We start from the raw sequence: 27,937 nt of genomic DNA, 5'->3' as shown, positions 1-27,937 counted from the left end.
AAAACTTTGTCTCCCGTAACATTGCAAAGATTGTTTTCTACTGTTTTCTTCTAGAAGCTTTATGGTTCTGGCTCTTATATTGAGATCTATGATCCATCTTAAATTAATTTTTGTGGATGGAGTGAATTAGGTGCCCAGGTTCATTATTTTTTCTTTGTGAATATCTAGCTGTTCCAGTCCATTTGTTAAAAAAGACTCTCTTTTCCCCCATTGGATTGACTTGGTCCCTCAGTGTTTCTTTTCTCTTAAGAATTCTCCAAACAGCTGAAAGAAATTCTTTGCCTTACTCACAATTATTCCAATTCTGAGGAAGATGCCCTGGTTATGTGGTCAACAGTACTTGAGTGAGCCTCTTTCCAGGGCTCGATTTCCTTACCAATATGATAATAAGACTTAACACTTGTTAGCGCCTGACAGCTTACAATGTATTTCAAAAGCATTATCTTATTTAACCCTCATCGCAACCCACTGAGAGCTGGTAAGGAATTTAGATCATCAGAGGTTATTAGAAATGAATGTGAAGTTCATAAAAAGAAAAGAAATGCAAAGAAAACTTGCCCACAGTCACAGAATCTGAAAGTAGTGAGGCAAGGGTTTGGACTCAGAGTTCATCATTTTATCCGCTTTGTTACAAAGCATATAAAAATCAGATTAGATGGTTGCTAAAGTTTCTTTGAGCTCTAAGCATCTGTGTTCTCCATAATCCAGCCTCCATAAATGAGAAGCCGTTTTCGTATCAGATACTCCCTCTTGGCTAAGAGCTCAAGTGCGGCTGGCCATCATCTGCAACACTGTGCTCTTCATCGCCCACACTGATGGAGCACTCCGGGCCGGGCACTGGGCCAGGCCAGCCCCCCTTACAGGATTTGATTCGCCCCCAACCCTATGAGAGAAAGATCCCTGTGTCCCTGCTGCAGAGAAGGAGTCAAGCCTACAGCGGCATCAACCCCATAGACAGCTGCGGGAGCCAGCTGGGAGGTCAGCGCTCTGGAAGTCCTCCCTTAGGCGCGACGTTAGGTGGAGATACCGCAGGAAGGCTCTATAGGGACTGCTTCAACAAACAATGGTTGCATTAAGCATAAAATGCTGGATTTCTAACCTCGGTTGCACTGGAACATGGCAGTTGCTGAATACAGATGTATTAAATGATATTGAATGAGACAGGAGTTTATTTGTGTGAGAGTCAGAGATGGAGATGTGCTAGAAAGGCACTCTCCCCACACAGGCCCGCATGGGCCACCTCTTACCCATTTTCTTCTTGGCTGTCTTGGGCTTTGCAGCCACTCCTTCTGGAGCAGAACATACCCCCTGCCCTCTTCTCTCTCTCCACACACTCTCCTGGGGCGACCCATTCACTCATATGGCACAGATCCCCACTTAGGAGCAGGCAGGGAGCTGGCCAGCCTAGACTTCCAGCCTGGACCTCTCCTTGAGCACCAGCCCAGACATCTGAGTGTGGTCCACAGGCCCATGGGTCCTTCTCTGCATCTCTGTCAAGTGTGGTCCACAGGCCCGTGGGGTCTTCGCGTCTCTGTCCAGTGTGGCCCATAGGCTCCTGGGTTCTTCTGCACATCTCCATCTGGTGTGGTCTTCAGGCCCATGGATTTCAACATAATCTCAACCTCAACTACAAACTTGTTTCCCCTCCTGGTGTTTTTCATCTCAGTTAAAGGCATCATTTCCCCTCTAGTCATCTAATCTAAAAATATTGGAGTCATCTCAGCTGCTCCCCTTCTTGTGCACCGCCACATCCTGTGAAATCTTCCCTGGCTCCTCCCTCCTTTCCATGATCACTGTCAGTGCCCAGGTCTTACCCTTTGACGTCTTTTACTTGAATCACCTACAGGCTCCCCCTGACCCGGTCCAGCCTCTGCGCCATCCTCAGAGTGGTCTTCTCAAATCTATGTCTGAGCAGGTCACCCTGCCACCTCCATTGGTTCTCCACTGAGAGCAACGCCTGCTGTGTGCTCAGGGCTGTGCAGATTCGCTCCAACACGGGTGCCCCAACTGGTTCCTACCATTCTCCTGGGACTGCCACACACGCCATTACCGTCCCTCTGTGCCCTCGCTCTTTCTAAAAGCCATGCAGAATAGTCACAACCACCCCATGCACCACTTCCCTCACTCGTCCTTCAAGCCTCAGCTCCAATGTCCCTTCCTGGACACCCTCTAGGCAGAATTCATTACTGAGTTCCCTTTGCAGTTTGCCTTCATATGTTACTGCTAACATAGCACCTCATTCACTCATTCAGCCATTAACAAGCCTAAACTAAATTAATTCTGAGTCAGATGCCTCTCTAAGCCCTAGGAATAAGTGAATTAATTACACCTATTGTCCTGATTGGCTATTGGTCTGTGAGAATCCCCTGTGATCCTGCCCTTCACTACTCCAGAACGGGTCTAACACACTGTTTCCTCAGGCATGGGTGTACTGCCCGATATACAAGGTGTCGGGAAATCGAAATGGCGGGGGCAGGGCTTGACCATAGAGTGAGTAAAGGGGGCATGTCTTAGTCCGTTCAGGCTGCGACAACAAAATCCCACAGAATGGGTAGCTGTAAACTACAGAAATTGATTGCTCACAGTTCTGGAGGCTAGAAGTCCTAGATCAGGACGCCAGCACGGCTGGGTTCCGGCGAGAGCTCTCTTCCTGGTTCACAGCCAGCACCTTCTCACTGTGTCCTCACATGACGAAAGGGGCTAGGGAACTATCGGGAGCCTCTTTTATAAGGCATTAGTCCCATTTATGAGAGCTCCACCCTCATAACTTAAGCACCTCACAAAGGCCCCACTTTCTAATATTATCGCATTGGGCATTAGGATTTCAGTATATGAATTTGGGGGGGACACAAAGATTCAGGCCATAGCAGGGTGTCAGTGGGAGGGACAGCTAATGATCCCTTAAGGCCCTGTCCAGCCCCAGTGGCTGTGGGCAGGAAACACCAGCTCTGTGCCCTGGGGCCGGCGAGTCCCAACAGGCCCTGTGGAGCCCAGGACTCTGGGAGGAAATTGCTTTTGGCTTCAACACTCTTGAAAGTCAGATGAGGCTTGTTGACACCAGTGACCCTGACAGGGAAGAAGTATGTGTGTGTTTCTCTGAGCTAAACTGAGGAGGAGTGCGGGCAGAAGGGGTCACGTTTTATGTGATTGTCAGTGTGCTAAAACCAAGCTGAGTCAGGAGAAGGAATGCACAGGTCAAGCTATAGCTCTTTGGAAACGCAGCTCGGGGAGGGCAGTCAGCAGTTACTGAGAATTTACAGGAGCAATCATTTGACCACGTGCGGTGGCGTATGCACTAGCAAATCTCTATCCCAGAAAGTTTACACCTTCAAAAGGGCTGGAATTAAGAGACTGTTCCACTGTAACTTGCTCAAGAGACTTCCGCTTCGATTTTGTAATTAAGAGCTCTGTCAAATCCCTGACAAGCTCCCCTTGCCGCCCCCTTCCGAGGTCTAAACAAGGCCCGGCTGCATCCTGCATCGTGGACATCTATGCAAGGAGGATGTGAATGGAACCCTCCGCAGTCCTGGCTCGGTTTTTCTCTTGCCTTCCTTACTCTGAGAAAGTTCCTGACCTAGAGCTAAAAGATTGGCAGTGAAGTCCAACGGTTCCTTTAGCCCTCCATTCTGAATGTCCCTCTTACTGCCCCAAATGCCCGTGGTGCCGCTGTGAAGCAGCCTAACGTGAAGGAAGCCTAGGGGCCTCGGAGAGCCTGAAGGACCGCGTGTGCGGGTGTCTGCGGCCATTCGTCTCCTCTACAGGAGCCAGCCAGCTCGCCGAGCTTGGAGCAGGGCGTCAAGGGCTCCAGCCCCGGGGCGGGCTGCGCGCGGCCCTGGGGGTCACTGATGCGCACATCCTGCGCCTCACTCTCCCATCTGTGGCCTGCGTTTAAAAACAACACATCCGCCTTTCCACAACCAAGGCCATGCCGCCGGGCTTGGTGATGTCGCCAACTGCCTCAACCTCCAGGACGTGCGAGGCAAACAGGCTGACAGGCGACCATCACGGGACCTGCGGAGCAGCTGGGGTTCGAGGGTCGTGGGCACCGTTCTCTGCAGCGGTCTCGGAGAGCCGCTCCGCTCGCGGGGCCCGAAGGGCGTGGACCGGGTCACGCACCCACAACGCGAAGCCGCGACCTTTGGCAGCGGCGAGCGCATTGCCAAGGTCCTGGCACCGCGCGGTCAGGCCGCGATCGGGTTGGCTGCACCCGGCGGGGCAGGGCGGGGCAGGGCGGGGCGGGCGGCAGCGCTTTAAGAGGCGGCGCGGGCGGGGAGAGGCCGCGCCTGAGAGCTACACCCGCGCGATGGAGACCGCCCGGGACTGCGCCGGAGCCCTCATCAGGCGAGTGGCACGCTAGCCGGGCTCCGGGCCATGCCTGCGCCTCCGCGCGCCCCAGGTCCCCCGCGCTCCGCCTCCCCCGGCGCCCCGCATCTCCCTGAGCTCCGCATCCCCCTGCGCCCCGCGCCCGGGTCCCAGCGCACGCACGCAGCCGCCAGTCTGGTGCCCACCCAGCGGACTAGCGCCGGCGGACAGAGCCCGAACCCGCCGCGCGTCTCCTCCCTCTCCTCCAGCTGTCCGCAAGGGTCAGGGGTGGCGCTCGGGAGGTGCGTGGGCGTCCAAGGAACAGGTGACAGTGGTGAGTGCGGGAGTGGTCGAATCTCTTGCCGCTGCCGCAGCCGCCGGTGCAGATAAGGGCTGCGTCCTGGGAACCCTGGGCAACGCCTCCACGGTACGCAGGGACAGGGCTTCTCCGGGACCTCGGATTCGCGATGGTAGCTGGGGCGAGGAGAAGGGCGCCCGTGGGGACGCTCAGAGGCCTTGGAATGCCCCAAGCTTACTCCTCAGGGCGAGCGCGGGCTCTGGGCTCCAAGGGAATGGTGGGTTGACCTGGGGCGCGCCTCGGGCCTTGAGCACCTGACCCCTGCTCGCTGAGCCCACCCAGATTTGTAAGGGGAATTGGGGAGGGGGGGAGCGCTCCCCGCTCTCGCCGCATCCAAAGGCGGTGACGCTGCCCAGGAAGGGACCAGCCACCTCTTTGCCCCGTTCCGCCTACTGCGTGATTGAAAACACCGCATCACCTTTTCCCGCTCTTGGGTTCATCTTCACATCCTGACATACCGAAACCAATCCTTATCGGTAAAGTCCTAAAGATATTGTGTGGCAGTAACTTAATAGATTTAAGGGAGGGGTCATATTTTTCTGAAGATCTTCAAAGTGCTTCGAAAAGAATGGAGAAGGCTTTCAGTACTTTAATACGCAGGTTTTCAGGGGCGACAGATCCCATTTGTACCCAGGGGGTCTAGGCGTGGGGTAGGAAGGGGAAACTAGTGTGATCTATAAGGGCTGAACCTGGGTGTGCGGTACTCAAGGTTAGAAAAATAGCAGCCAAATGTAAAGATGATTTGTCTGGACAGCACTGGCTTTTTCTTTAAAAACAAACAAAAACAAGAAATGGAAGTCGGGCTGTGGGAGCCAGGGAAGACGAGAAACAGATTTGTTTCGCGCGTCTTCACTAAGGTGGCTTAAGCCTAAAAGTAAGCCCCTTGGTTTCTTTCCTGTTTTTCTTCCTCTCCTTCCAGTTCCACTCACTCCGCAAGTCCACTCCCAGAGGGTAACAACTCTTTGGAGCACATCCTCCAAACTTTTCTCCCATTAATATACAAACGCCCATTCTCCAACTTCCTCTGGAGCACTGAGCGGTTGGTGAGCCGAGTTTTAAGGACGGGTAAGAAAGAGGGCGCTAATTCCTCACTGGTATTGCCTGGAGCAGGAGGAAGTGGCAATGCCCGCAGAATTAAGGCTGACCCTGCCTTGCACCTGACTCCTGCTACAGTACACCAACATTCAAAGTGTATCTGTGTGAGGTTCCCACTGCGTCAAGTGTGGCACCGTATGATGGCATAGAAATTGTAAGCAACTATAAAATCTTAATCCAGTCATTAGTTCGTTAATCGTCTGTAACCACTCTGGGCCTTAGTCATCAATGAAAGCAGCTTGAGGTCTCTTAGCACAGCTGTGGACACCAATGGTGTCCACACGAATGTGTGTTGTTAGAGACAAAACCTACTCTGTCTTTGTGTCCTGTCGGTGATAACATTCCTGCCAACCTTGAAGTTGCTATGAAGCTGATATATATTATACTTTGTGCAAAATAGCTGCTTTTGTAGCTGCTGAGTACATCTTTTCTTTCCTCGAACAGGGAACTCTCGGTTTTGAATAGCTGCCGTTTCAGTACAGATTTTACCAGTCTTATTAGTGACATAAGCAAGAAACTGAGTTTTCTACAAGTAAATCTCCCAGGTTACTGGTACTTACTCCTTCGTGCGTCTAAACTCTTATTTTAATAACATTGCAGGGGCCGGCCCGGTGGCTCAGCAGGTAAGTTCGCATGCTCCGCTTCTCGCCGGCCCGGGGTTCGCCAGCCCGGATCCCGGGTGCAGACATGGCACCGCTTGGCACACCATGCTGTGGTAGGCATCCCACATATAAAGTAGAGGAAGATGGGCACGATGTTAGCTCAGGGCCAGGCTTCCTCAGCAAAAAGAGGAGGACTGGCAGTAGTTAGCTCAGGGCTAATCTTTCTAAAAAAAATAATAATAACATCGCAAAGTGTTCAAAGACTTCATGGTCATATATTTAATACACTGATGAGGCCAAGCATTTTGACAGGTTGATCAATGCCCAGACCACAGGCCATAGTCCCTGTCAGGCCGGCTCCTCCATGGGGCAGACGTGTCCTGACCTAGGTGTGTTGCCTGTAACCGGGCGCCCAGCGCTGCTAGGGAGCAGGGAGCCTCTCCAGGCCACAGACACTCCTCCACCTCCTGCCGCTGGGTGAGACCGCACCAACTCTGACATGTCCTTGCAGCTCACAGAGACCCAGCTGGGGCTGACGGATACTATAAGCCATCTTATTTCTCTGTGTTCCCATGTTTGCCATCACCACTTCCCTTCGCAGCATTTTCATTGTCACTCTTGGCTTTGGCCTAGTGCTGGTTGACTTGTATCCTACTCCTGTCTGTGCTTTATTACTTCATGTGGGTTCCTCCTTTTCCACCTAATGATGAAATGTGGGGCTCCCTCTGTCATCATTTCACTCCGAATATTCCCGGGGCAATTCTCTTACACAGCCTTAGAGAGCTACCTCCTCAACACTGACACCAAAATGCTTCTCTCTGGCCAAGGCCTCTTACTGGGCCTGCTTTTCTCCTCCAGCCCTTTCAGAATAAACATCAGTCCATGGGGTGGCATGTGAAGATGCTCGTGCGTGATCTGTGGTGGTCAGCTTGGTTTTACCAGAGTCAAACTCACATGTGCTGTCAGTCTGTGTCTTCTTGCTTTATTTCACACACTTTCATAAGCTGAGGACTCCTTGGTTCCCTCAGGGAAAAATACAAAGACTTCTCTGTTTCCCTCACTTCTGGGAGATATGCTCCTTCACAATTTTCAAGAATATTCTATGAAGTCTGACTTCTCTTATCGTCTTGATTTCCCCGAAACAGTCTATTTCCTTAAACGACCTGTTTCCTTGTTTTTTTTCCTTTTAGTGAGCTATTTCCCTTCCTGCTTCATATGACTGTCTGCAGTTTCCCAGGATTAGAGGGCCGTTAACAAGTGGTGGATCTAAAAGCAGAGTTCCGAGCCTTCCCAGGGCTCCAGTTTCAGCTTTGCTGTATTAAAATATCGAGGGGAGAATAGCAACACATTTTAGGCTTCGTGCTAGAGGCCCATGACATAAATTATCCTACTTAGAGGACCAGAAGTGAGTGGATTAAGATGTTGCTTTGTTCATTTCTCTGGCTAGTTAACCCTACTGTCCGTTTAGCTGAAGCAGAGTAAGTACTCATGTAGCATTTGTTGAATAGGTTTAATGTACATAAAATTGTGTTTAATCCTTTTTTATATTATCTATAAGATAGTCTTGATTTTATATAATTTGGCACATCAAATCACTCATCCTGTTCCTTGGAAAGAATGGCAGAATTTAATTTTCATGTCTTCAAGGATTTTTTTATGTGTGCTCCATAAGCCTTTTCTCCTCACAGAGTCCTTAGTGAGGAAACTTAACGGGTAGGAAAAACGATAGGCTATACGTCCTTTTTTTATCAAGGATGGCTATCTGGAGGGCAGTGTGAAGGGGAAGACCAGAAATGACTGCCAGGTCTCATCCTGTCAGAAGTGAAGACAATGTGAACTTTGTATAGTCAACTGTGCTGGGTCACTGGAGCGCTGGTGCTTACTAAGGCGTGAGCGTTGGCGTCCAATGAGGAGACAGGATCATAAGCAACTGGGTTAAAGCTCTTCATGCCCTCAGGGTGTGCCATTGGCCACTAGGGCCTAGACCTCAGATTCCAAGACAGGAACTTTGTTCTCCCGTTTCTTGATGTTGTCGTAGCCTCTCTCTTGCTCAGTAAATAGATCACGTGCCGACAGTGGGCTAGGTGCAGTGCGGAAGTAAAAAATGTACGCACAGACCCTGGCCTCGGTGAGCGTAGACTCTAGAAGGCCTCCTGTGCAACAGCAATGACTTCCTGCTTTGTGGGAGAAGAAAGGCTCTTACTGGTGAGGGTCCAGGGCCCCCCTGTACCATACCAGGGTTTTCATCTGGTAGGGCAGGCGTTGCGCTGCGAAAGTAGGAGCTGGATTCAAACCCACTTGCTAATTTTGGACTTCTTAATTTCTTAATGTCCCTGGAGCCTCAGCTTTACTTATCTGTAATCTTTGTTCTGTAGAGTTATTAGGTAACGTGCTAATGTGCACAGTGTTTGGCATAGAGTGGAACTCGGAGCATAGAGACTTCACCAGCGAGTTTGTTTCAGATGCTAGATTAGGTTGAGGACAAAGCTAGGTTCTAAATGTACAGCATAATATGGGTAATCCTCATTGCCTGTCCCCCAGGTCACCAGGGATGAGACTGTGAGTGAGTTCCCTGCAGCATCAGCTCAGCAGAATGTGGGCATCTTGCTCATCGTGTTGTGCAACCTGGAACCTGGTGTAACTCGCTGGAATCAGGGCGAAGGTCCAGAGGCAGGATGCCAGTCCCACTGCCATGTTGGTTCAAGGCTAGGATTTACTCAGTGGGTCTCTCCTCAGTCTGAAGGGGAGCCTGCGTGAGGGACCGCTGACCAGGCAAGTCCCCTTGCAGATGCCCCAGATTGTGCAGTGGATCTGGCAGCCGGAGAGGGAAAGTTGCTGAGAGTGGGAACTGAGCGCACTGCTGTCCTTTCGGCCATGGAGCAGCTCCTCCTCACAGTGCTCGGGGCTGAGGTTTCTTGCTTGGGACTTGAAGTTCAGAAAGATTATGTCCCACCTTCTTTCCTTATTAACTGGATGACCTTGAGAAACCACTCTGAGCCTCAGTCTTCTGAGAAATGAGGTAACACTTTCCTTGTAAGGTTGTCACGATACTTATTTAATATATTTAAAGAGCCAGCATGTTACTGGTCATAGCAAGTGCTTGAATGCAAGCAGTGACAGGCACTAATGTGATGCTGGCTGGCTACGAGTCAGAGCGAATGCTTGCTAACAATCGAGGTCTCGTTCCAGAATGCCAATTTGCTGGCGAGCCATAGGAATAAGACAGAGACAGTCACTGTTATGGAGACCCTCCTGAACCTGGCTTATCATGCTGACAGCATGGACTTAGCCTGACAATTTTTGAGAGCCAGTTCATTAATGTGCTATCAGTTTTTCTTTTTTTATTGAGCTATATCAGTGTTTCATATAGCAAATTACTTGGTAAGTCATTGAATTTTCACTTATGTCCATTTTAGAGCTTCAAGTTAGATAACATACTATTTAAAACTTATATGCCTGGCACCAAGTTAAGCATTATGAGAGATACAACCAAGAAGCCTTTGTCAATAGGGAAATTCCAATCTCATTGGGAAAATAAAGCATAGATAAATAAATGACAATATGTGTATGTATATATATGCATGTATTGTATGTACAAGTATATATTTTTGTATATGTATATATTATATACATATGTAATTATATATTGTATGTATTGTATACATATGTAATATATATGTATATCTATAAAATAAAGTGCCAAATCATAGGGGATAGGCATTCACAAACAGTACAGGTATTCGCTAGAATTGCAGCCTTCACAGGGCTAATCTCGATAAACTGTTATAGTGTCAGACAGCAGTGCTGGCCTCCCTTTTTATTTTCTACAAGGTTGTCCTAAAAATCCCTTTGTTTCATGCTCCTGAATGTTGCTATGTAAGCATTTACCCAAATAGTCAATAGCTATCTGAGCACCTGAAATAGATGGGCGCTCTTCTGGGCATGGGGACAGTGTAGCTCCAGGTGCAGGTCCCTGGGGCTGTGGGGATTAAATAAGGTCCCATGTCACTTATCACAGCGCCCGCCTGAAGCAAGATCTGCCTGAAACATTGCAAATTTCTATTCATATTCTTTTGAATAGTCTCTTTATGGATACATTCCTAAATATTAAAAAGCCCACAGTCCTGGGGGAGAGCTCTTTGCACGTTGCTAGACTTGTCTCCACAGAGACTGAGCCACCTTCTAGTGTCACCAGCAAGGCACGTCTGTTTCCCCTCATGGAGTTATTTTTAAATAACGTCTTGCGTGTTGGTTTAAAGGCACGTGGTCGTGTGTCAAAGGTGGTTTCAAGCTTCTTTAATCTCTATCAGAACCTCCTTGTGTTTACTAACATGCAAACTTTTATTTCTCTTTAGTTACTTAATGTAACTAGATCTAGAGGCGCCTTGATCACCCTCGGGAGGCGAAGAGCAGGGCTGAGTTTCCTCATCGTCAGTTGAGAAGAGAGGGCTATATCACAGGGTTTTCTGAGGACTGAGTTAGTATTTAAAGTAAATTATGCACTTGTTAAATTACTAAAGTAGTAAGCTTCTTAGCAGCTGTTTCTCATTTATCCCCCACTTTGTCACTTTTTTGTAGATGGTAGGTAACTAAAGCTTAATAATCAAGGATTGGGGATTTTTTTCCTGAGAAAATTGTCTTTATTTGATTTTGCTACAGGTTTTTTTGTTGTTTGTTTGTTTTGAGGAAGATTAGTCCTGAACTAACATCTGCCACCAGTCCTCCTCTTTTGAGGAAGACTGGCCCTGAGCCAACATCCATGCCCATCTTCCTCTACTTTACATGTGGGACACCTGCCACAGCATGGCGTGCCAAGCGGTGCCATGTCCGCACCCGGGATCTGAACTGGTGAACCCCGGGCCGCCAAAGTGGAACCTGCGCACTCTACTGCTGCGCCACTGGACCGGCCCCTGATTTTGCTAGTTTTTTTCTTTTCCTATGTTAGTTCTATTTTTAGTGAATTTTTGAATTAATTCTTTGGTACATGTGGAACTTACTCCACAGTGTCATGTGACATGAGGCCTAAAGTTGTTTTCCTTCTCGCTATTCTAGCCACAGTTACTAGAGGGTTCTGTTGTTCCTTGTTTCTCCTGTTAATTTAAAAACTTGCTTTATTGCTATAGTGACCAATATTTGGCTTTTAAATTTCTGGCTTAGTTTTACTATACAAATATGTAAGTATTTGTGTGTGTGCCTAATTCTTTAACTCTGTTTAGCTATGCCCTGGTCTCTAAAAATCATTTTCTTAGATTTTTCGGCTCTAAAACCCCTGTTTGCAGAATATAGTTCTTATTTCTTTTTTGAATTTGTTGCCCTTACTATTCTTTCTCAAATAATTACTGCAAGGACTTGGAAAGTTCTGGTAAAATAGGTGTAATGATGGTTGTGTTTTTTGTTTGTTTTTTAAGATTTTATTTTTTCTTTTTCTCCCCAAAGCCCCCTGGTACATAGTTGTGTATTTTTAGTTGTGGTCCTTCTAGTTGTGGCATGTAGGATGCCACCTCAGCATGGCCTGATGAGTGATGCCATGTCCGTGCCCAGGATTCGAACCAGCGAAACCCTGGGCCACCAAAGCAGAAAACACGAACTTAACCGCTTGGCCACAGGGCCGGCCTCTATGGTTGTGTTTTTTAATTTGATGCATTATTTGGTTGTTCTTTGCATATTGGGGCCTATATAGATATAACTTTTAACAATCTTCAACCATTGAATTTCTTTCTTTTAGGTGCAAATATTAAAATCATTTTATTTTTATGTACTTCAACCTCTTTTTAAAGACTTTTTAAAAAGTAATGTCAAAGATATTTTCTACTTTTCTCATCCATTTCCAGGCCCCTGACGTTTATGGGATCACAGACTAGGAAAGTCCTACTAACTCCCCTGATGCATTCAGCTCGCCCTTTCCGGGTCTCCAACCATGACAGAAGCAGCCGGCGAGGGGTGATGGCGAGCAACCTGAAGGAGCTCCTCAGTAAGGTACCATGAGCGGCCTCCTCCAACAGCTCACAGAAGGTCCCCTGCACTCACCCAGGGCCGTGGTCTTGGGAACTGAGCCAATGCAAGACGGAAATGTCAGTGTCCTGGCCTTGGAGAGTCTGAAGGGAGCCACTTCTAAGTGGCTAAAGGGAGAACAAAAGAATGAAAGGAAACTGCATCTCTGTGCCATAAAATATTTAGGTACAGAGACAAAACCTTAAAAATAGTCATCAATTGATAGTGTAGCTTTGTTTCTTTGACAGGGGAGAATGGAAGGAAGCAGGAGACTTTGGAAATCTGTTTTTCGTTATAAAGGCCAGGGAAGAATAGTCCCTAATCTAAACAGTGTTGTAGATCACCAAATAAGAAAGAGTCATAGACTCTCGTGGAGGCATAACCCAGACAAAGACACCATGGAAATAAGAACTGGTATCCAACACGCAGTGTCTCCAAAGCAAGAGGGACGTTCAAATATGCCACTCGAGACACAGCCTCTATAGATATCATATGTGCAAGATCATTCTTTTCTATTTGTCAAAATAAGTAGGTGATTTCAGAAATTGTAAATATTATTCAGTGTAATCATTTACCTTATGTCATTGAAATCGCTGAAGAAGATAGGTCCCTTAAAAATTTTAACTTGTCTTTTCCAAGCAAAGAATGAGCCATGGACACCAATTAAGGTATACCTTTACCATTAAAAATTGATCAAAATCAGCCAACACTTCTGAAACCATGTCTTAATCAATGTCATTGATTGGTCCAATGGACTCTCTTACTTTCTTCGTGTCTCTGATGCACTGCCACTCCAGACCTTGGACGCCCTCGTGATCACCAGCGGCCTGGTCACTTTGGTGCTGGAGGAAGACGGCACCGTGGTGGACACGGAAGAGTTCTTTCAAACCTTAGGAGACAACACACATTTCATGATCTTGGAAAAAGGGCAGAAGTGGACACCGGTAAGCAAAAGCGCTGTTATCCAAACAGCTATGGGTAGACTTTTTACCTATAAAAGTGCATTCCCCACTTTGGTATTGACTTGCCCAATTTCTAAATATATACTTTGCATTCACCTAATAACTGGATTTACTGCCCTCAAAGGGTTTATTATAAGTATTGCTAGGAAATTTAGCATCTCTGTGCACTTGGGCTATGTCATTTAAAGCAAATAATTCTGGGGGACAGGCTTTGACCAGTGAGTAGCTACAGATCCTGTTAAAGTGTACAGATATGACCTGGTAGCTATCACTGTCTCTGTCCTTAGAGGCCGGCAAGCTAACATAGCCAGTGACATTAAGTAGGGGAGTGTATGTGTGAGTGTGTGTAAATACAGTGATTTAGAAAAGTAAAGAGATAAAATAAAGGTTTCTGTTTCTGGGAAAATCATAGATTTTATATCTTAGGAAACCCTCCCTCTATAAAACACCTCAAAATGTACAGCAAAATATTAAAACTAAAACGTGAGTTAGGCACGTAAAAGAGAAATCCTCAGAGGCCAACATTTTTAAGAGGGCTAGAACTCAGAGAGGAAAGCAAACACAGAAGCTGGCAACTCACCTGTGGGCATGTCACCTGTGGGCATGTCACCCGTGGGCATCTCATCTGTGGGCATCTCACCCGTGGGCGTCTCACCCACGGGCATGTCACCTGTGGGTGTCTCACCTGTGGGCATGTCACCTGTGGGCATCTACTGACCTCAGTGACTACAAGCTTCAGTTTTGATGGATACTGGGAAGACAGGAGACAAAGTCTTAGGCTGACACAAAGTGGTAAGAGATGCCCACATAAAGCAGAGAAGAGAATCTGTGGCCACAAGCTGCTCTCATGAGATTTCAGGGACTGCTGATTCCAAAAACACCCAAGCTGAGAATTTAGTTTATGGAGATCTTGGGAGGAAGCGTCAGTGGAAGGAATTTACTCATTGTATTCTCTTTATTCAACTAGTCCCTTGCTCCAGCCCTGGTGACCCAGGGTTGGTAGCCCCTACTTAACTAGAAGGAGCAAATAGGCTTTGAATGGTCAGAGAGTTTTCATTCTTAAAGTTCTAACAAATGTGAGTTCACAATCAAGACACAAAACATATTAGGGAATGGAGGGCAACCTGAACCACCGCTCCATGGGTAAGACGTGAGGTTCATGATGCTGGACTAGAGATCAAGGATGCATTCCAAGAAAGTTCTAAAAATATATCACCAGCTTCTACCTGATAGTTGACCTAGCCATGGAAAACTCATTGGATCCTCAGTAGATCAGACCATAACTGGCACTTTTAAAAACTCTCCTCATCAAAAAGTATCAGGAATGAAAATCTAAGATATATATCTACTACTTCAATAAAGTTCCTATGCCAGCTAACGTTCTAGCAGGTCAGCTAGTTTCTTTGATCATCCAGTGGACATACTCAAGCTACCAAAACAACAGAGGAAAATGTCTCTATATCAATGTTTTTCAAATTATGTGTGTGACCCATTGGTAGCTCATGAATTCTGTGAGTCACCATGAACATTTTTTTAAAACAAAATAAAATATATCAGAAAAAACCCCCACAAAACATAAGGACTCAAGGCGCTATATATTTTTTTCTTTATGAATAAAAATATGTAATGAAATATTCACAAGTTGAGTCCAACAAAATATAAAAATGATAATAAATCATAACCAAGTGGGAATTATCCCAGAAATGCAAGACTGGTTTAACATTCAAAAATCAATCAATGTAGGGGCTGGCCCCGTGGCTGAGTGGTTAAGTTCGTGCGCTCCGCTGCAGGCGGCCCAGTGTTTTGTTGGTTCGAATCCTGGGCACGGACATGGCACTGCTCATCAAACCACGCTGAGGCAGCGTCCCACATGCCACAACTAGAAGGACCCACAACGAAAAATATACAACTAGGTACCAGGGGGCTTTGGGGAGAAAAAGGAAAATAAAATAAAATCTTAAAAAAAAAAATCAATCAATGTAATTCACCATATCAACAAACTAACAAAAAAAATTTGATCATCTTAATAGATGTAGACAAAGCATTTGACAAAATTCAACACTACATATGGTCAGAACAGTAAAATAGGAATAGAAGGGAACTTCCACAACCTCATAAAGTGTATCTACAAAAAGACATATAACTAATATAATAATTAACAATGAAAGAAAGAATTTTTATCCCTAAAATTGGTAACAAGGCAAGGATGTCCTTTCTTACCACTTCTATTCAACAACATACTAAGGGATTTAGTCAGTGCAATAAGGCAAAAATAAATAAAACACATAAAGAATTGGAAAGGAAATAATAAAAGTATCTCTATTCACAGAAAACATGATTGTCTATGTAGAAAACCCAAAGAATCTACAAAAAAAAACGCTACTAGAATTAATAAATGAGATTAGCAAGGCTGTAGGATACAAGGTCAGTATGCAAACTCAATGTATTTCTATAACAATGAACAATTAGAAATTGAAATAAAGAACCAGCATCATTTATAATAGCATCAAAGCGGAAAATACTTAGGGGTAAATCTAACAAAATATGTGCAAGATTTGTATGCTGAAAATTATAAAGCATTGATGAGAAAAATCAAAGAAAACTTAAATAAATGCAGAGATATACCATGTTCATGGATTGGGCTTTTCAATGCTAAGATGTCAGATCTTCCAAAATTGATCTATAGATTTAATCCAATCCCAATCAAAATTTCAGCAGTCTTTTTTGGTGTGGAAATTGACAAGCTGCTTCTGAAATTCACAGAAATGCCAAGGACCTAGAATAGATAAAACAACTTTTTAAAAGAACAACTCATACCTTACACTATGTATGAACATTTATTTGAAATTAATCATAGACTTAAATGTAAAACCTAAAATATAAAACTTAAAAAAAAAAAAGAGCTGGCCAGATGGCGCAGTGGTTAAGTTCGCACATTCCACTTCTGCCGCCCGGGGTTTGCCAGTTTGGATCCTGGGTGCAGACATGGCACTGCTTGGCAAGCCAAGCTGTGGTAGGCATCCCACATAAAAAAAAAGTAGAGCAAGATGGGCATGGATGTTAGCTCAGGGCCAGTCTTCCTCAGCAAAAAGAGGAGGATTGGCAGCAGATGTTGGCTCAGGGCTAATCTTCCTCAAAAAAAAAAAAAGATAGAGGGGCCAGCCCCATGGCCTAGTGGTTAAGTTTGCATGCTCCACTTTGGCGTCCCAGGGTTTTGCTGGTTCGGATCCTGGGCACGGACATGGCACTGCTCATCAGGCCATGCTGAGGCGGCATCTGCATGCCACAACTGGAAGGACCCACAGCTAAAATATACAACTAGGTACTGGGGGGATTTGGGGAGAAAAAAAGCAGAGGAAAAAAAAAGGAAGATTGGCAACAGTTGTTAGCTCAGGTGCCACAATCTTTAAAAAGAAAAGAAAAGAAAACATAGAAAACCTTTGTGACCTTGAGTTAGGCAAAAATTTTGTAGGACTTCAAAAGCACAAACCAAAAAAGAAAAAAATGATAAATTGGACTTCATCAAAATTTAAAGTGTCTACTCTTTGAAAGACACTGTTAGGAAAATTTAAAAACACAGACTGGGAGAAAACATTTTCAAAACACGTATCTGACAAAGAACTTGTATCCAGAATACTTAAGAAGTTATCACAATCAATAATAAGAAAACAAACAGTATGGATGAAATATTTTAACAGATATTATATCAAAAGATGTACAGATGGCAAATAAGGACATGAAAGCTCAACATCATTAGTCATTAGGAAAATCAAATGAAAACCTTAGTGTGGTAATACTATACAATTATTAGAATAGTTTTTAAAAACTGAAAATAACAAGTGCTGGTGAGGATGAGAAACTGAAATCCGCATACATCGCTGCTGGGGATGCAACATGGTACATCCACTTTGGAAAAACAGATTTACAGTTTCTGATAATATTAAACATAACACTTACCACACCCAGCAATTCCATTACTAGGTATCTATCCATGAGAAAGAAAAACGTATGCCCACTTGAAAACTTCTACATGAATATTTACAGCAGCTTTACTCATAATCTCCCAAAATTGGAAACAACCTAAACTAGTGAGTGGCTAAGCAATTTGTGGTACAGCCATGCAATTGAGTCCTACTCAGCAATAAAAATGGAATGAACTATTGATACACTTGACAATTTGGATGAATCTCAAAAGCATTATGCTAAGTAACAGAAGCCAGATGCGGAAGGCTGCGTACTACATGGTTCCATTTGTGTCACGTTTTGTGAATCAAGGCACTATATTTGAGCGTAAGCAGAAACAACAAAGTCAGGCCTGCAACAACATCAGATGTTGGACTCATATACTGAGTATAAAATAAATATATTTTAAAAATTCAAAGAAATATAAAAAGTAATCCGAAGCAAGAAGGACCAAGAGGTAATCAAGAAGGACTAGGTAGACTTGAAAGAATCAAACAGAATTTCTGGAAGTGAAAAATACAGCAATTAAAGTCAATGCAGACTCAGCTAGGACTGACGATAGCAATGAAAGACCTGGAAGATACGTGTAAAGACGGTGCCTGGGATGTAACACAAAGAGACAGAGATGCAAAATGGGAAGGAAGGCGGAGACGAGACTGAGAAGATTTAATACACGTCTATTTGGCATCATCAGAGTGTTCTGTTTTAAAACGAGACACAACACACAAACCATTTATTTCAAATGATAAATTCAACTCCATTAAGAAATTCATTCATCAAAAAATACTATAAAGGAAGTAAAATAATAAGCCACAACTGTGGAGAAGGTGTTTTCAACATAACCCAACAAAGGATTAGTATTCAGCAAATTTAAAGAACCACACAAATCAATTATGGGAACAACAGACAATTGAATAGAAAAATAGGCAAAAAATAGGAACAGGCATCTGCAGAATGGACAATAAAACATAGGAAAAGATGCTCAACTTCACCGGTAACTAGGAAAATGTAGGTGAAACCCACAATATGATACGCTTTTAAGCCATTAGATTTGGTATTGTTAGGCTTTTTAATGTTTTCCATTTTTAAGATATGGAGCAATGAACTCCCTTACACTCCCACCAACAGCTGTTTAAAACAACTTGCCTTTATCCCATAGAATTGAAGTACCAGCTACAACCCAGCAACTCCATTCCTAGACATACACTCAGCACGGGCACCCAGCCATGTACTTCTATGTATGTACACATGAATAAATACACTGCTGTCTATTCACTGAATGGCATACTCTTCAGTTGTGAGAATGTGTGAAGTGCAACTGCAGGCCTCCACATGTGTAAATCTCATCAACTGTGTTGAGTGGAATCATTGAAGAATAATCCATTAAGAAAGTGGGCCTCAAACTTTTTATCTCAGGACCCCTTTACATTCTTCCAAATTAATGAGGACCCCCTAACAGCTTTTGTCTATGTGGATTATATCAATAGAATCTATAGATATCCGTTGATCAGAGGTTCTCAACTGGGGCCATTTTGCCTCTTGGGGGACATCTGGCAATGTCTGAAGACATTTGTGGTTGTTACAACTGGGGCAGAGGGTACTACTGGCATCTAGTGGATAGAGACCAGAGATGCTGCTAAATAGTCTATAATGAATATCATAGACGGCTCCCACAATAAAGAATTCTATGGCCCCAAATGTCATAGTGCCAAGGTTGAGAAACTATAAGCTATAGATACAGGTATTTCCCATATTCGAAATTTAAATGGAGAAATTTAAAAATATATATTACTTCATTAAAAATAATAACAATACAGGGTAACATAAATCACACAATTTTATGAAAAATAACTATTTTCCAAAACAAAAATATTTAGTGAAGAGTGACATTGTTTTACATTTTTGCAAATTTCTTTAATGCCTAGCCAAATAGAAGATAGCTATATTCTCATATCTGCTTTTGTATTCAATCTCTTGTAATATATTGTTTTGATGAAAGTATGTGAAGAAAATATGACCTCGCACAGATAAATAGTTGGAAAAGGGAGCAGTATTTTAATGATCTTCTCAGGAAATTGAGGATATCCTTCTTTGATACTACTCCAAAACTCAACAAGTGGTGGTTTCATAAAGGCTGGCTGCAGTGTGGAATCTGAAGGCATTCCAGTGAAGGCTGCCTCCCCGCTGGGATGGAATCCATTGGTCCATCTTGCACTTTGGATGGGTCTTTTTCCCAGGGACAATTTGTAACATCATCCAATGGTCATTTGGGAAACATGATTCACTGAGTTATGCAGGTTTCCCAAGTGTAGAATGGAAAACTCCCCTACTTGTGAAAGAATGAGAGCAAAAAAGGCAAATGCATCTTAGTGTTTATTATGAAAATAGTTTCAACCTCTCAGTTCCCTGAAAGAGTCTCAGGATCCCCCAGGTGTCTCCAGACTGCACTTTGAGAACCTCTGCATTTAATCGTTTATATATAATTCGAAAATAAGCAAACTTTGTTTTATGTAGAGTGGTGGCTACACCCATCATCTTATGATTCCTTGTTTTTACACATATTGTATGTATCCTCCTATATGTATCAAATACTTCATAATTTTTCTAACTGGAAGAAAAAGACTATAGACCAATTATAAAAAGCATAAAATTTAAAATACCTTCAAAGCAGCTGAGCAGATCATGCCAGTAAATTGGGAAATCATGGGATGAATCAGATAAATCTGGATTCTGAAACTTTCCGCCCAGGAGCCTCTTGTAAAATGGAAATAGTACTGCCTGCCTCTCTTTCAGTAGACTGTGGGATAGTCATGCGACTGTCCATGTCAATCAAGTAACCAGAGGTCGCCCTAAGTGACTAAGGTGAGTGTGCCTCAATACCACGTGTCAATAGCACAACCATTCATTGAACCCTGGACCCTGAAATCCAGGCCCCCAAACTCAATGACACTCATCTTGAGTCACTAAACTGAAAGGAGATTAAGGAAGGACCCTTTCTCATGGGTTTGGACAGGGTAGCAGTATAAGCATATTGCCCGGTAAAAACAGTCCTCAAATAACCAGCAGCTTAGTCACTAACAGATTTTAAACTGACAGAGTCAAAACTAGCATAAATCCAGAATTATAGAATTTGCATGTCATAGTTGGGGGTGCTCCTAACGTCTCTTGCTCCCTTCACTGTTATAGGGTAGTAACTATGTCCCAGCTCGCCAGCAGCCAAAGAGATCGGGAATAGCGAGGGTCACCTTCGACTTGTACAAGCTGAATCCCAAGGATGTCATCGGCTGCCTCAACGTGAAGGCCACCATGTATGAGATGTACTCAGTGTCCTACGACTTCCGGTGTACAGGGGTCAAGGCCCTGCTGAGGTAACAGACTTTGAGGTCGATTTTGGGGTCTGGAAACTGCACAAGGCACGGTCCAGGTGGCCCGTCCCCAGCTTGCTCCTCCGCGTTCCCAGAGCCCAGCCTCACGGAGGTCCTGACCTGACTGGTTGTGTTGCAGTTCACTCTAATTCATGTGGTCATATGGTAGTTTAACTCTTGTGTCACAGACTTATTTCAGAAAACAAAGTCCTGAGCCAAAATAGATTTTTCTCTCCAAAGACGGTTAAATAATAATGAGACAAAAACTAAGTAATAAATATAGGGGCCAGCCCGGTGGTGCAGCAGTTAAGTTCCCACGATCCACTTCAGCAGCCCGGGGTTCGCTGAGTCAGATCCTGGGCGCGGACTGCTTGTCAAGCCATGCTGTGGCAGACATCCCACATATAAAGTAGAGGAAGATGGGCACAGGGGCCAGCCCGGTGGCACGGCAGTTAAGTTCCGCTTCGTTGGCCCAGGGTTTGCTGGTTCGGATCCTGGGTGTGGACATGGCACCGCTTGGCACGCCATGCTGTGGTAGGCCTCCCAAATATAATGTAGAGGAAGATGGGCACGATGTGAGCTCAGGGCCAGTCTTCCTCAGAAAAAAAGAGGAGGATTGGCAGCAGTTAGCTCAGGGCTAATCGTCCTCAAAAAAAAAAATTAAATAAATAAATAAGATGCTGACAGATGTTAGCTCAGGGCCAGTCTTCCTCAGCAAAAAGAGGAGGATTGGCAGCAGATGTTAGCTCAGGGCTAATCTTCCTCAAAAATAATAATAAAATAAATAAATAAATATAAAGAAGAACCAAATTTCTTTCAAAAGCTAGAGCTGTGCATCTTAAAACCTTAATTCTAAGCAATGACAGGTAAAACCAGAGCCATGGAGATCCTCGCCTGCTTTGTACAGAGCAGCCACGCAGACCTAGAGAAGTGCTCTTTTGCATGTATTTTCCATATTACTGCCTCCTGGAAGCTAGCAGTAAGGTGGCACTGGCATTTCCCTTCTCCACAAACTGCCAGGGCACCATCATCCCACAGCTTGGGGTCAGGCTGGCAACACAGCCTCACAGGGGAGCCTGTAGAAGACAGATCCCCAGACCTCTTTGAACAAATTCTGTGTGTTCACCAGACACATTCCCTGGGTGTAACCGGAACGGACATCCTGCCACCGAGCTCTGGTTTGAGAGGGGCACCTGTAGTCCCTCCCAGCCTTGCCTCTGAGCAACCAGCTGTGTGACCCTTAACAGATTACTTAACTTCTCTGAGCCTCAGTTTCCTCATCTCTAAAATGAGAAGGTTGCCTCCTAGTCCTTTCTGGTTGCACAGGCTCTGAATACACCTACTTTGAGCCCTTCAGTCAAGTCGTCACTGACCCTCTCCAGAGCTGACTGTCTGTGGAGGGATGGGGGCAAGGATAGAGACTGACAGTGGCAGAGGGGCTTCGAAGCTAGTCTCAAAAGCTTGCAACTGCTGTCCTTCCAATGCTCTCCGCACAGCCCCTCGGGGCAGGGCTCCTGTTTCTCCGAGGGCGCTGGCGCTCTCCCCTGGCCCCGTGTGGACGGCTCTGACCTCCCCTGAGCGTAGGCCAGGTGGGGAACGCTTTGGAAATGCTCTCCTCTGATGGGTCTCCAGGCCTGGCACAAGGCTGGCTTGGGCAGTGGCTTCTGGGTGGCCTCCATGACCCACTGGGAACCGTCAAGGGCTGACTCCTAGACAACAGGTGCTAGTGTGGAAATCTTGACCCCCAGGAGAGCTTCCTCTTTTGGCGGAGATGGGAGAAAATAGCTTTATTGCTTGATTTTTAAAGTGAGACAGGAGAGTTACAACAACGTAGAAAAACATAATGAAGAAAGAAAACCTCACCCAAAATCCCACCTCAGCAATCTTTCTTGAAAGGCAAATTTAGCCTTCTGGTCGCTAATTCTTACCATCTGATAGAACTGATGGCACCACAAGCAGCCACAGAAGTCACAAAGGCCCCCAAATCGAAGGCGCCACCAGCCAGGGCCCCATAGTGGGACGCCAGAGCGGGGGCTCTCCCCACTAGCACAGCTGACCCCAGGCTCAGCTGCCCTCATGAGGTGACGGGCCTTAAAAACTGGAATAAAACCCCATAGGTTTGGATTTGATAGAGAATAAGAATTTGAGTTAGAGCTACTTTTTAGTCTGAAATAGCATGAATGCCAGACTCAGCCTTAGGACTGAGATGCCACAAGAGTGTCACGTTGAGACATCCCAGCCGCCCTAAGCAAACCAGGTCATAGGATCACGATTGCAGTTTTTGTGAGCCTTGTCTGCCGCCTGACCCCTTTCACGGCTGACTCGACTGACTTCAGCGACAAGCCCCACACCCCCAAGGCCAACAGAACACGCCAGCGGCGGAAGGGCAGGCCGTGGAGACTGTTCTTGGGTGCGCAGTCTGCAGACTCCGCGCTCCAGCTGCTGGACAACAGGCCGCTTGGGGAAGCGGCTAGGGGAAGGGGGCTCTGCCCAGCCTTCGAAGGTGCGGACTGCCTGCCCTGAGCACATGTTTAGTGGGAGCGGGGGGGCTGTGAAGAGTTCTCACAAGGTCTGCTCCTCATCTGGCCCAGACTCCAAGCCTGACCCGTGCCCTTGTCCCCTCTGTTGCAGGAGCCTGCTGCGGTTCCTGTCCCATGCTGCCCAGGTGACCGGACAGTTTCTCATCTACACGGGCACATACATGCTCCGAGTGCTGGGTGACACGGAAGAGCAGGCTTCTCCCAGGTCACGCTCCAGGTGAGCGTTCATGTGTGGATAGGGCTGCCCGCTGCAGGGGGCTCAGCCAGCTCTTGACCCAAACCTTCCCTCTCAAGTGATGAATTTGGAATATGCTTATGTTCTCAACCGCAGGCACTTGTAGGTTGCTGGGCATTTCTGCTCAGGAGTGGTACCCAGGTGAAAGAAAAGGCGCTTGATGGCACATGAAATGGGGGCCATGCAGCAGATGCCCTGAAGGGGAGGAACTGTGCCAGCCTCCACCGGGAGAGGAAGGGACCAAAGAGCAGGAATGTCTCGGTGGCTCCGGAGCAGCGCACATGCATTAGGCCTTGGTGGCTCCTTGCCTCCTGCAATAAACCAATCACAAGAGTTACTTTTAATACACATAATACTTCTTGTGTCTCTTTCATCTCCCAAAAGAACAAAACTTTCATATAGAAGCAAAACTCAACCAAAAATGTTCTGCTAACAGATATAATTGCTTTTAAGTCTTTATTAGTTCTTGGTGTCACAGAAATAAAGAGCTGTCAAATGTCACTGTGGGGTTTTTTTTTTAATGTGGGTCCTGAATGGTCCCAAAGGGACCCAAAAGCTTAAGGACCTGAATTTTTGGAGGTCTTCAAGCAGCACTTTCAGCCTTTTCTTAAAAAAAAACGAACAGAAAAACTTCTTGAAACCCAGACCTGATGCATGGCACCAATGGACCGCATCTTCACTTCCTAAGGTCACCTGTGTTGTCAGTCAGGACCCGTGGGTGCAAATGACAGAACTCTGACTCAGGGGACCAGCCAGTGGCGCAGTGGTTAAGTTCACACATTCTGCTTTGGCAGCCCGGGGTTCACTGGTTCGGATCCCTGGTGTGGACCTACACACTGCTAGTAAAGCCATGCTGTGGCAGGCGTACCACATATGAAGTAGAGGAAGATGGGCACGGATGTTAGCTCAGCAACAGTCTTCCTCAGCAAAAAGAGGAGGATTGGCAGCAGATGTTAGCTCAGGGCTAATCTTCCTCAAAAAAGAAAAAACACAAAAAACTCTGACTCAGGCCAGCATAAGCCAAGAGGCAGCCAAGGAGAGCAGCAGTGGCTCTAGCTGCAGGTGGCACTCAAAGGAGGTGGCCAGGAATCTGTCTCTGCATTTGTCATCTCCATCCTGCTTGGTGCTTCCCTGTGAGGCCTGCTTTCCTCTAAGTTGGTGTCGCCTTCAGGCTGGCCCTCCTCACAGGGAAGCGCCATGTCAGCCCCTACAGCAGGAAATCCTGGCGCTGCATCCCAGAGAGACGCCCTGGACAAGGCCTCTGGCCACTGCAGTCACAGCAGCTGGCATGACACAGGGCCACACCCCTGGTCCTGCAGACAGGGAAGGATAAGCCCCAACCACACAAGTTGGGTGGGGAGAACATGGCTCCCCAAGGAAATGGGGTGATGCTACCAGAATAAGGGGGAACAGATGCTAGGAGACAAATCTACCCCCATTCAGATTTGTGATGTTCCTGTTAAGAAATGTTGCCTCAGAGGCCTTTCTCCTTTCCCGCTGACAGCTCAGGCACAGAGAAAAGGTGCCATGGGTTGTCCTGAGACCCTAGAAGCAAAGAATGCCCCACACTGTTCCTGAAGCTCCTTCCTGCCCACTGTCCAACCTTCCCTGGGGGCCTAGACTTCTCCTCCCTTCACAAACACCGTCCAGAGCCCACTTCTGCGGTCCCTGTGACCAGGGTCCATGCCAGTGCTGGCTCACTGTTTCTGAGCTGCCTACTTGGAGAAGCCAGCCAGCAACCAACGCCCTGCAGGCTGGAGGCAGAGTAAAGGGACCACAGCAGCATCCCTCAAAACACAGCCTCTCCTTTTAACACAGTGAAAAAGTAGGTCCTTTCAGCAACACCCCCACCTCCTTCTGTTTCTGCTGTCCTTCTACAATAAGCCACTGCCGCTGGTGGAGGGCGTTATCACAGAGATTGCTCAGACGTAGTCCCTGTGCTGCCCTGCAGGAGCCTCTTTTGTGGAATGTTCCCTATATAAGGAGCTCTGCTGAGAGCCCTCCCCATCGCGGGCTGGGCCGGGCCAGGCTGCCAGCAAAGGAGATGGAGGGAGAGGCCCCAGAACTGCTAGCATCGGTCGTGGGATCCGGGGCCAGCCAGCCTGGCTTTCCGGCACCTTGCGAGGAGCACTGGCCCCTGCCTCTCGCTGACTGTGGGCTTGCGTCACTTCCCAAGGATTCGCAGTCCTGGAAAGTGCCTGCCTGGCTTCCAAAAAAGGAATTTTCACTGAACAGTCTGATCCCGTTGACTCAGCTGCCGCCCCCACTTGGTGTGTCCTTTTCCTCACAGTATCCAGAGGGCACCCTGGCCTTTTTTAAGGTGGAAATTAAGCAAAAGGAGAATATAGAAGTGCCATCTCATCATCAGAAGGCAGATTAATTCAAAAGAAGGACTACTTAGAGTTTGGGAGTTTCTGAGCACGCTGCAGCCTTCCCCGGCCCTGTGTGCGCACGGCTTCCTGGGATGGCCCGGCACAGAGCTGCCCCTGCAGGACCCTCAGGGAAGGCTTGAAGGGCCCCCAGGCTCTAACGACGGAGGCCGACTTTGCTAGCATCACAGGCTTCAGAGGGCCCTTCATGAGACTTTCCACAGAGAAAACTGACAGAATTAAAACCTGCTCCATTTATGGGGAGGGTCCCAACAGGTGCAGCTCCCTCTCATCTCCGGTTCGGATTAGGCAACATGCATTGCAAACACGACACTTTCTTGTTCTAATCTTAGTTTCTCTACAACCCACGTTTAGCCCACCAGCCCAGAGACAGGCGCGGCCCCCATGGTTAGCAGGAGTGGGCCGGGCTGGCGTCACCCACAGCTCCTGGCCCAGGCTGCTCAGCACAGCTCCACCAAGTGTGGACTCTGCGGAGAAAGTGCTGCAGGGTTTGGGATGTCACTCATAACTAAGTCACTAGCTGAATCTGCTTGGGGGGGGCATGTGTTCCTTTCAAGGTCTCAGGGTCTTTCTATGTGCCCTCAACTTACTGACTTCCAGAATCACAATTTAGAAAACAGCAAATCGTTCCTATGAGCTCAGGGTTCATGATCCTTCCATTTCTGTTTCTTAGTGTGCCCCCCTTTGTGAGTGTACTTACACAGCTGGCTCCACGCCCCCACATGTCCTGCTGTGTCTCCACCTCATAACCAGGTGTACTCCCTGCCATGAGCAGGGGACGGAGTACAGGCCTGGCATGAACTGAGAGCATCAGAATGAAAGATTCTAAAAGCCATTACCTCACGGCGAAAGGCAGACTCTGGTTAAAATCACCCTGCTGGGAACAGACTTTGCTGTCCCAAGTCTCTTTCTTCATCTGAAAAATTAGGATCAAAATGAGGTGGTCCAGGAATTCCATTCCCAGACGGATTTTCTTGGCGCGTCTGTGTTCTCCTTTTGCCAGACACAGGCAGGCCAGACGCAGCGCCGGCCTGGCACTTCTTAGTTCACACGGTTCTACTCTCCTTCCGTCCCTGGGGAAGGCGTGTGTCTGTTATCTGGCTGGCCTCTGGGTCTCAAGTCAATGGCAGTGCTGTAGGTTTTTTCAGAATAGGATCCTAAATCTTGGATCCATTTCCTCAAGGAAAGTCCTCTTTCTCCTCACACTGTGCAGCAAACATATGCTTTGCTTCCTGCTCAGAGAAGGAAGGTGGGCACATCACCCACGGCCTGACCCTGTCTCTGGCCCACCTGGGGCTACTGGGTTGCTTTCCTTCAGTGCCCCAGACCTGTGAGAATGTGGCCTTTCTCCAGGAAGCTGGGCCCAGCATGCTCACCCCCCAGAATGAGCCACAGAGAGCGCTCTGCCCCCACATCTGAGGGTGCCCTTCCCACTCAGGGGGTCGCCTGTCTCCTGCTCCTCTGTGATAAACTGTATGCAAAGGAAACTGTGGGCAGCATCCCCTCTCCTGTCTGCCACCTTTCTCTTTCTTTTTGTTTTTTTGTGTTTTTTTGAGGAAGATTAGCCCTGAGCTAGCATCTGCCGCCAATCCTCCTCTTTTTGCTCAGGAAGACTGGCCCTGAGCTAACATCCGTGCCCATCTTCCCCTACTTTATACGTGGGACGCCTGCGACAACATGGCCTGATGAACGGGATCCAAACCAGCGAACCCTGGGCTGCTGAAGCGGAGCACGGGAACTTAACCACTACGCCACCGGGTGGGCCCTCACCTTTCCCGTTTTTGACCCTTGTTCCTTGCTACAATTATCTTAGTTTCCTCAAAGGAGTTGGAACCATGCTCAGATGAACAATTGCAAACACCTGGTGTGTCTTGGGGGCACCTGAGAAAAGAGCAGCCCCGGGGGACTCCCGCGTCTGAAGCCTCAGAGAGGACCAAGGTGGAAACCTGCGGTTACAGGCCTCCACTGCACGACCGTCCCCAAACTCAGAGCAGGCTTAAGCCTCAGGCCACAGATTTAGGTGCGCAAGGAGGAGAGCTTCCCCCCAACATTCGTGTGTGTGGTAAACATACATAACATTGAAAGAACTGTGGCTTTTTAAATCTGTTTGTCAGCGCACTACTTTTTATTTCAA

General features: G+C 46.7%; 1 protein-coding gene across 9 annotated transcripts; it reads left to right on the top strand.

The window, feature by feature from the left end:
• The first annotated feature begins 3,910 nt into the window (after nt 1-3,910).
• On the top strand, nt 3,911-27,863 carry CIDEA (cell death inducing DFFA like effector a). Of its 9 annotated transcripts, none has more exons than XM_070627465.1 (6): nt 3,911-4,164; nt 12,189-12,333; nt 13,146-13,292; nt 20,460-20,641; nt 23,270-23,395; nt 27,617-27,863. In XM_070627465.1, exons 1-6 carry the CDS (start codon nt 3,926-3,928, stop codon nt 27,648-27,650), a joined length of 873 nt encoding a protein of 290 aa, XP_070483566.1. In that variant the 5' UTR covers nt 3,911-3,925; the 3' UTR covers nt 27,651-27,863. The 9 variants fall into 9 exon arrangements, with proteins under 9 accessions (XP_070483566.1, XP_070483568.1, XP_070483569.1 ...); XM_070627467.1 differs by lacking the exon at nt 27,617-27,863 and adding an exon at nt 23,510-23,914; XM_070627468.1 differs by lacking the exon at nt 3,911-4,164 and adding an exon at nt 4,229-4,341 and having other exon boundaries at nt 27,617-27,665.
• The last annotated feature ends 74 nt before the right edge of the window (nt 27,864-27,937 follow it).

Source organism: Equus przewalskii, chromosome 7, assembly GCF_037783145.1.
Source record: "Equus przewalskii isolate Varuska chromosome 7, EquPr2, whole genome shotgun sequence".
In the NCBI taxonomy this organism is placed as follows: Eukaryota; Metazoa; Chordata; class Mammalia; order Perissodactyla; family Equidae; genus Equus; species Equus przewalskii.
Note: the sequence above shows the minus strand (reverse complement) of the source record. Positions and strands in the feature narration are given on the sequence as shown.

Coding starts and splice junctions, on each gene's coding strand:
- CIDEA (XM_070627465.1), top strand. CDS start 3,926: ATGCCGCCGGGCTTGGTGATGTCGCCAACTGCCTCAACCTCCAGGACG. Junction 13,293..20,459: donor AAGGGCAGAAGTGGACACCG/GTAAGCAAAAGC, acceptor TCACTGTTATAG/GGTAGTAACTATGTCCCAGC. Junction 20,642..23,269: donor GGGGTCAAGGCCCTGCTGAG/GTAACAGACTTT, acceptor CCTCTGTTGCAG/GAGCCTGCTGCGGTTCCTGT.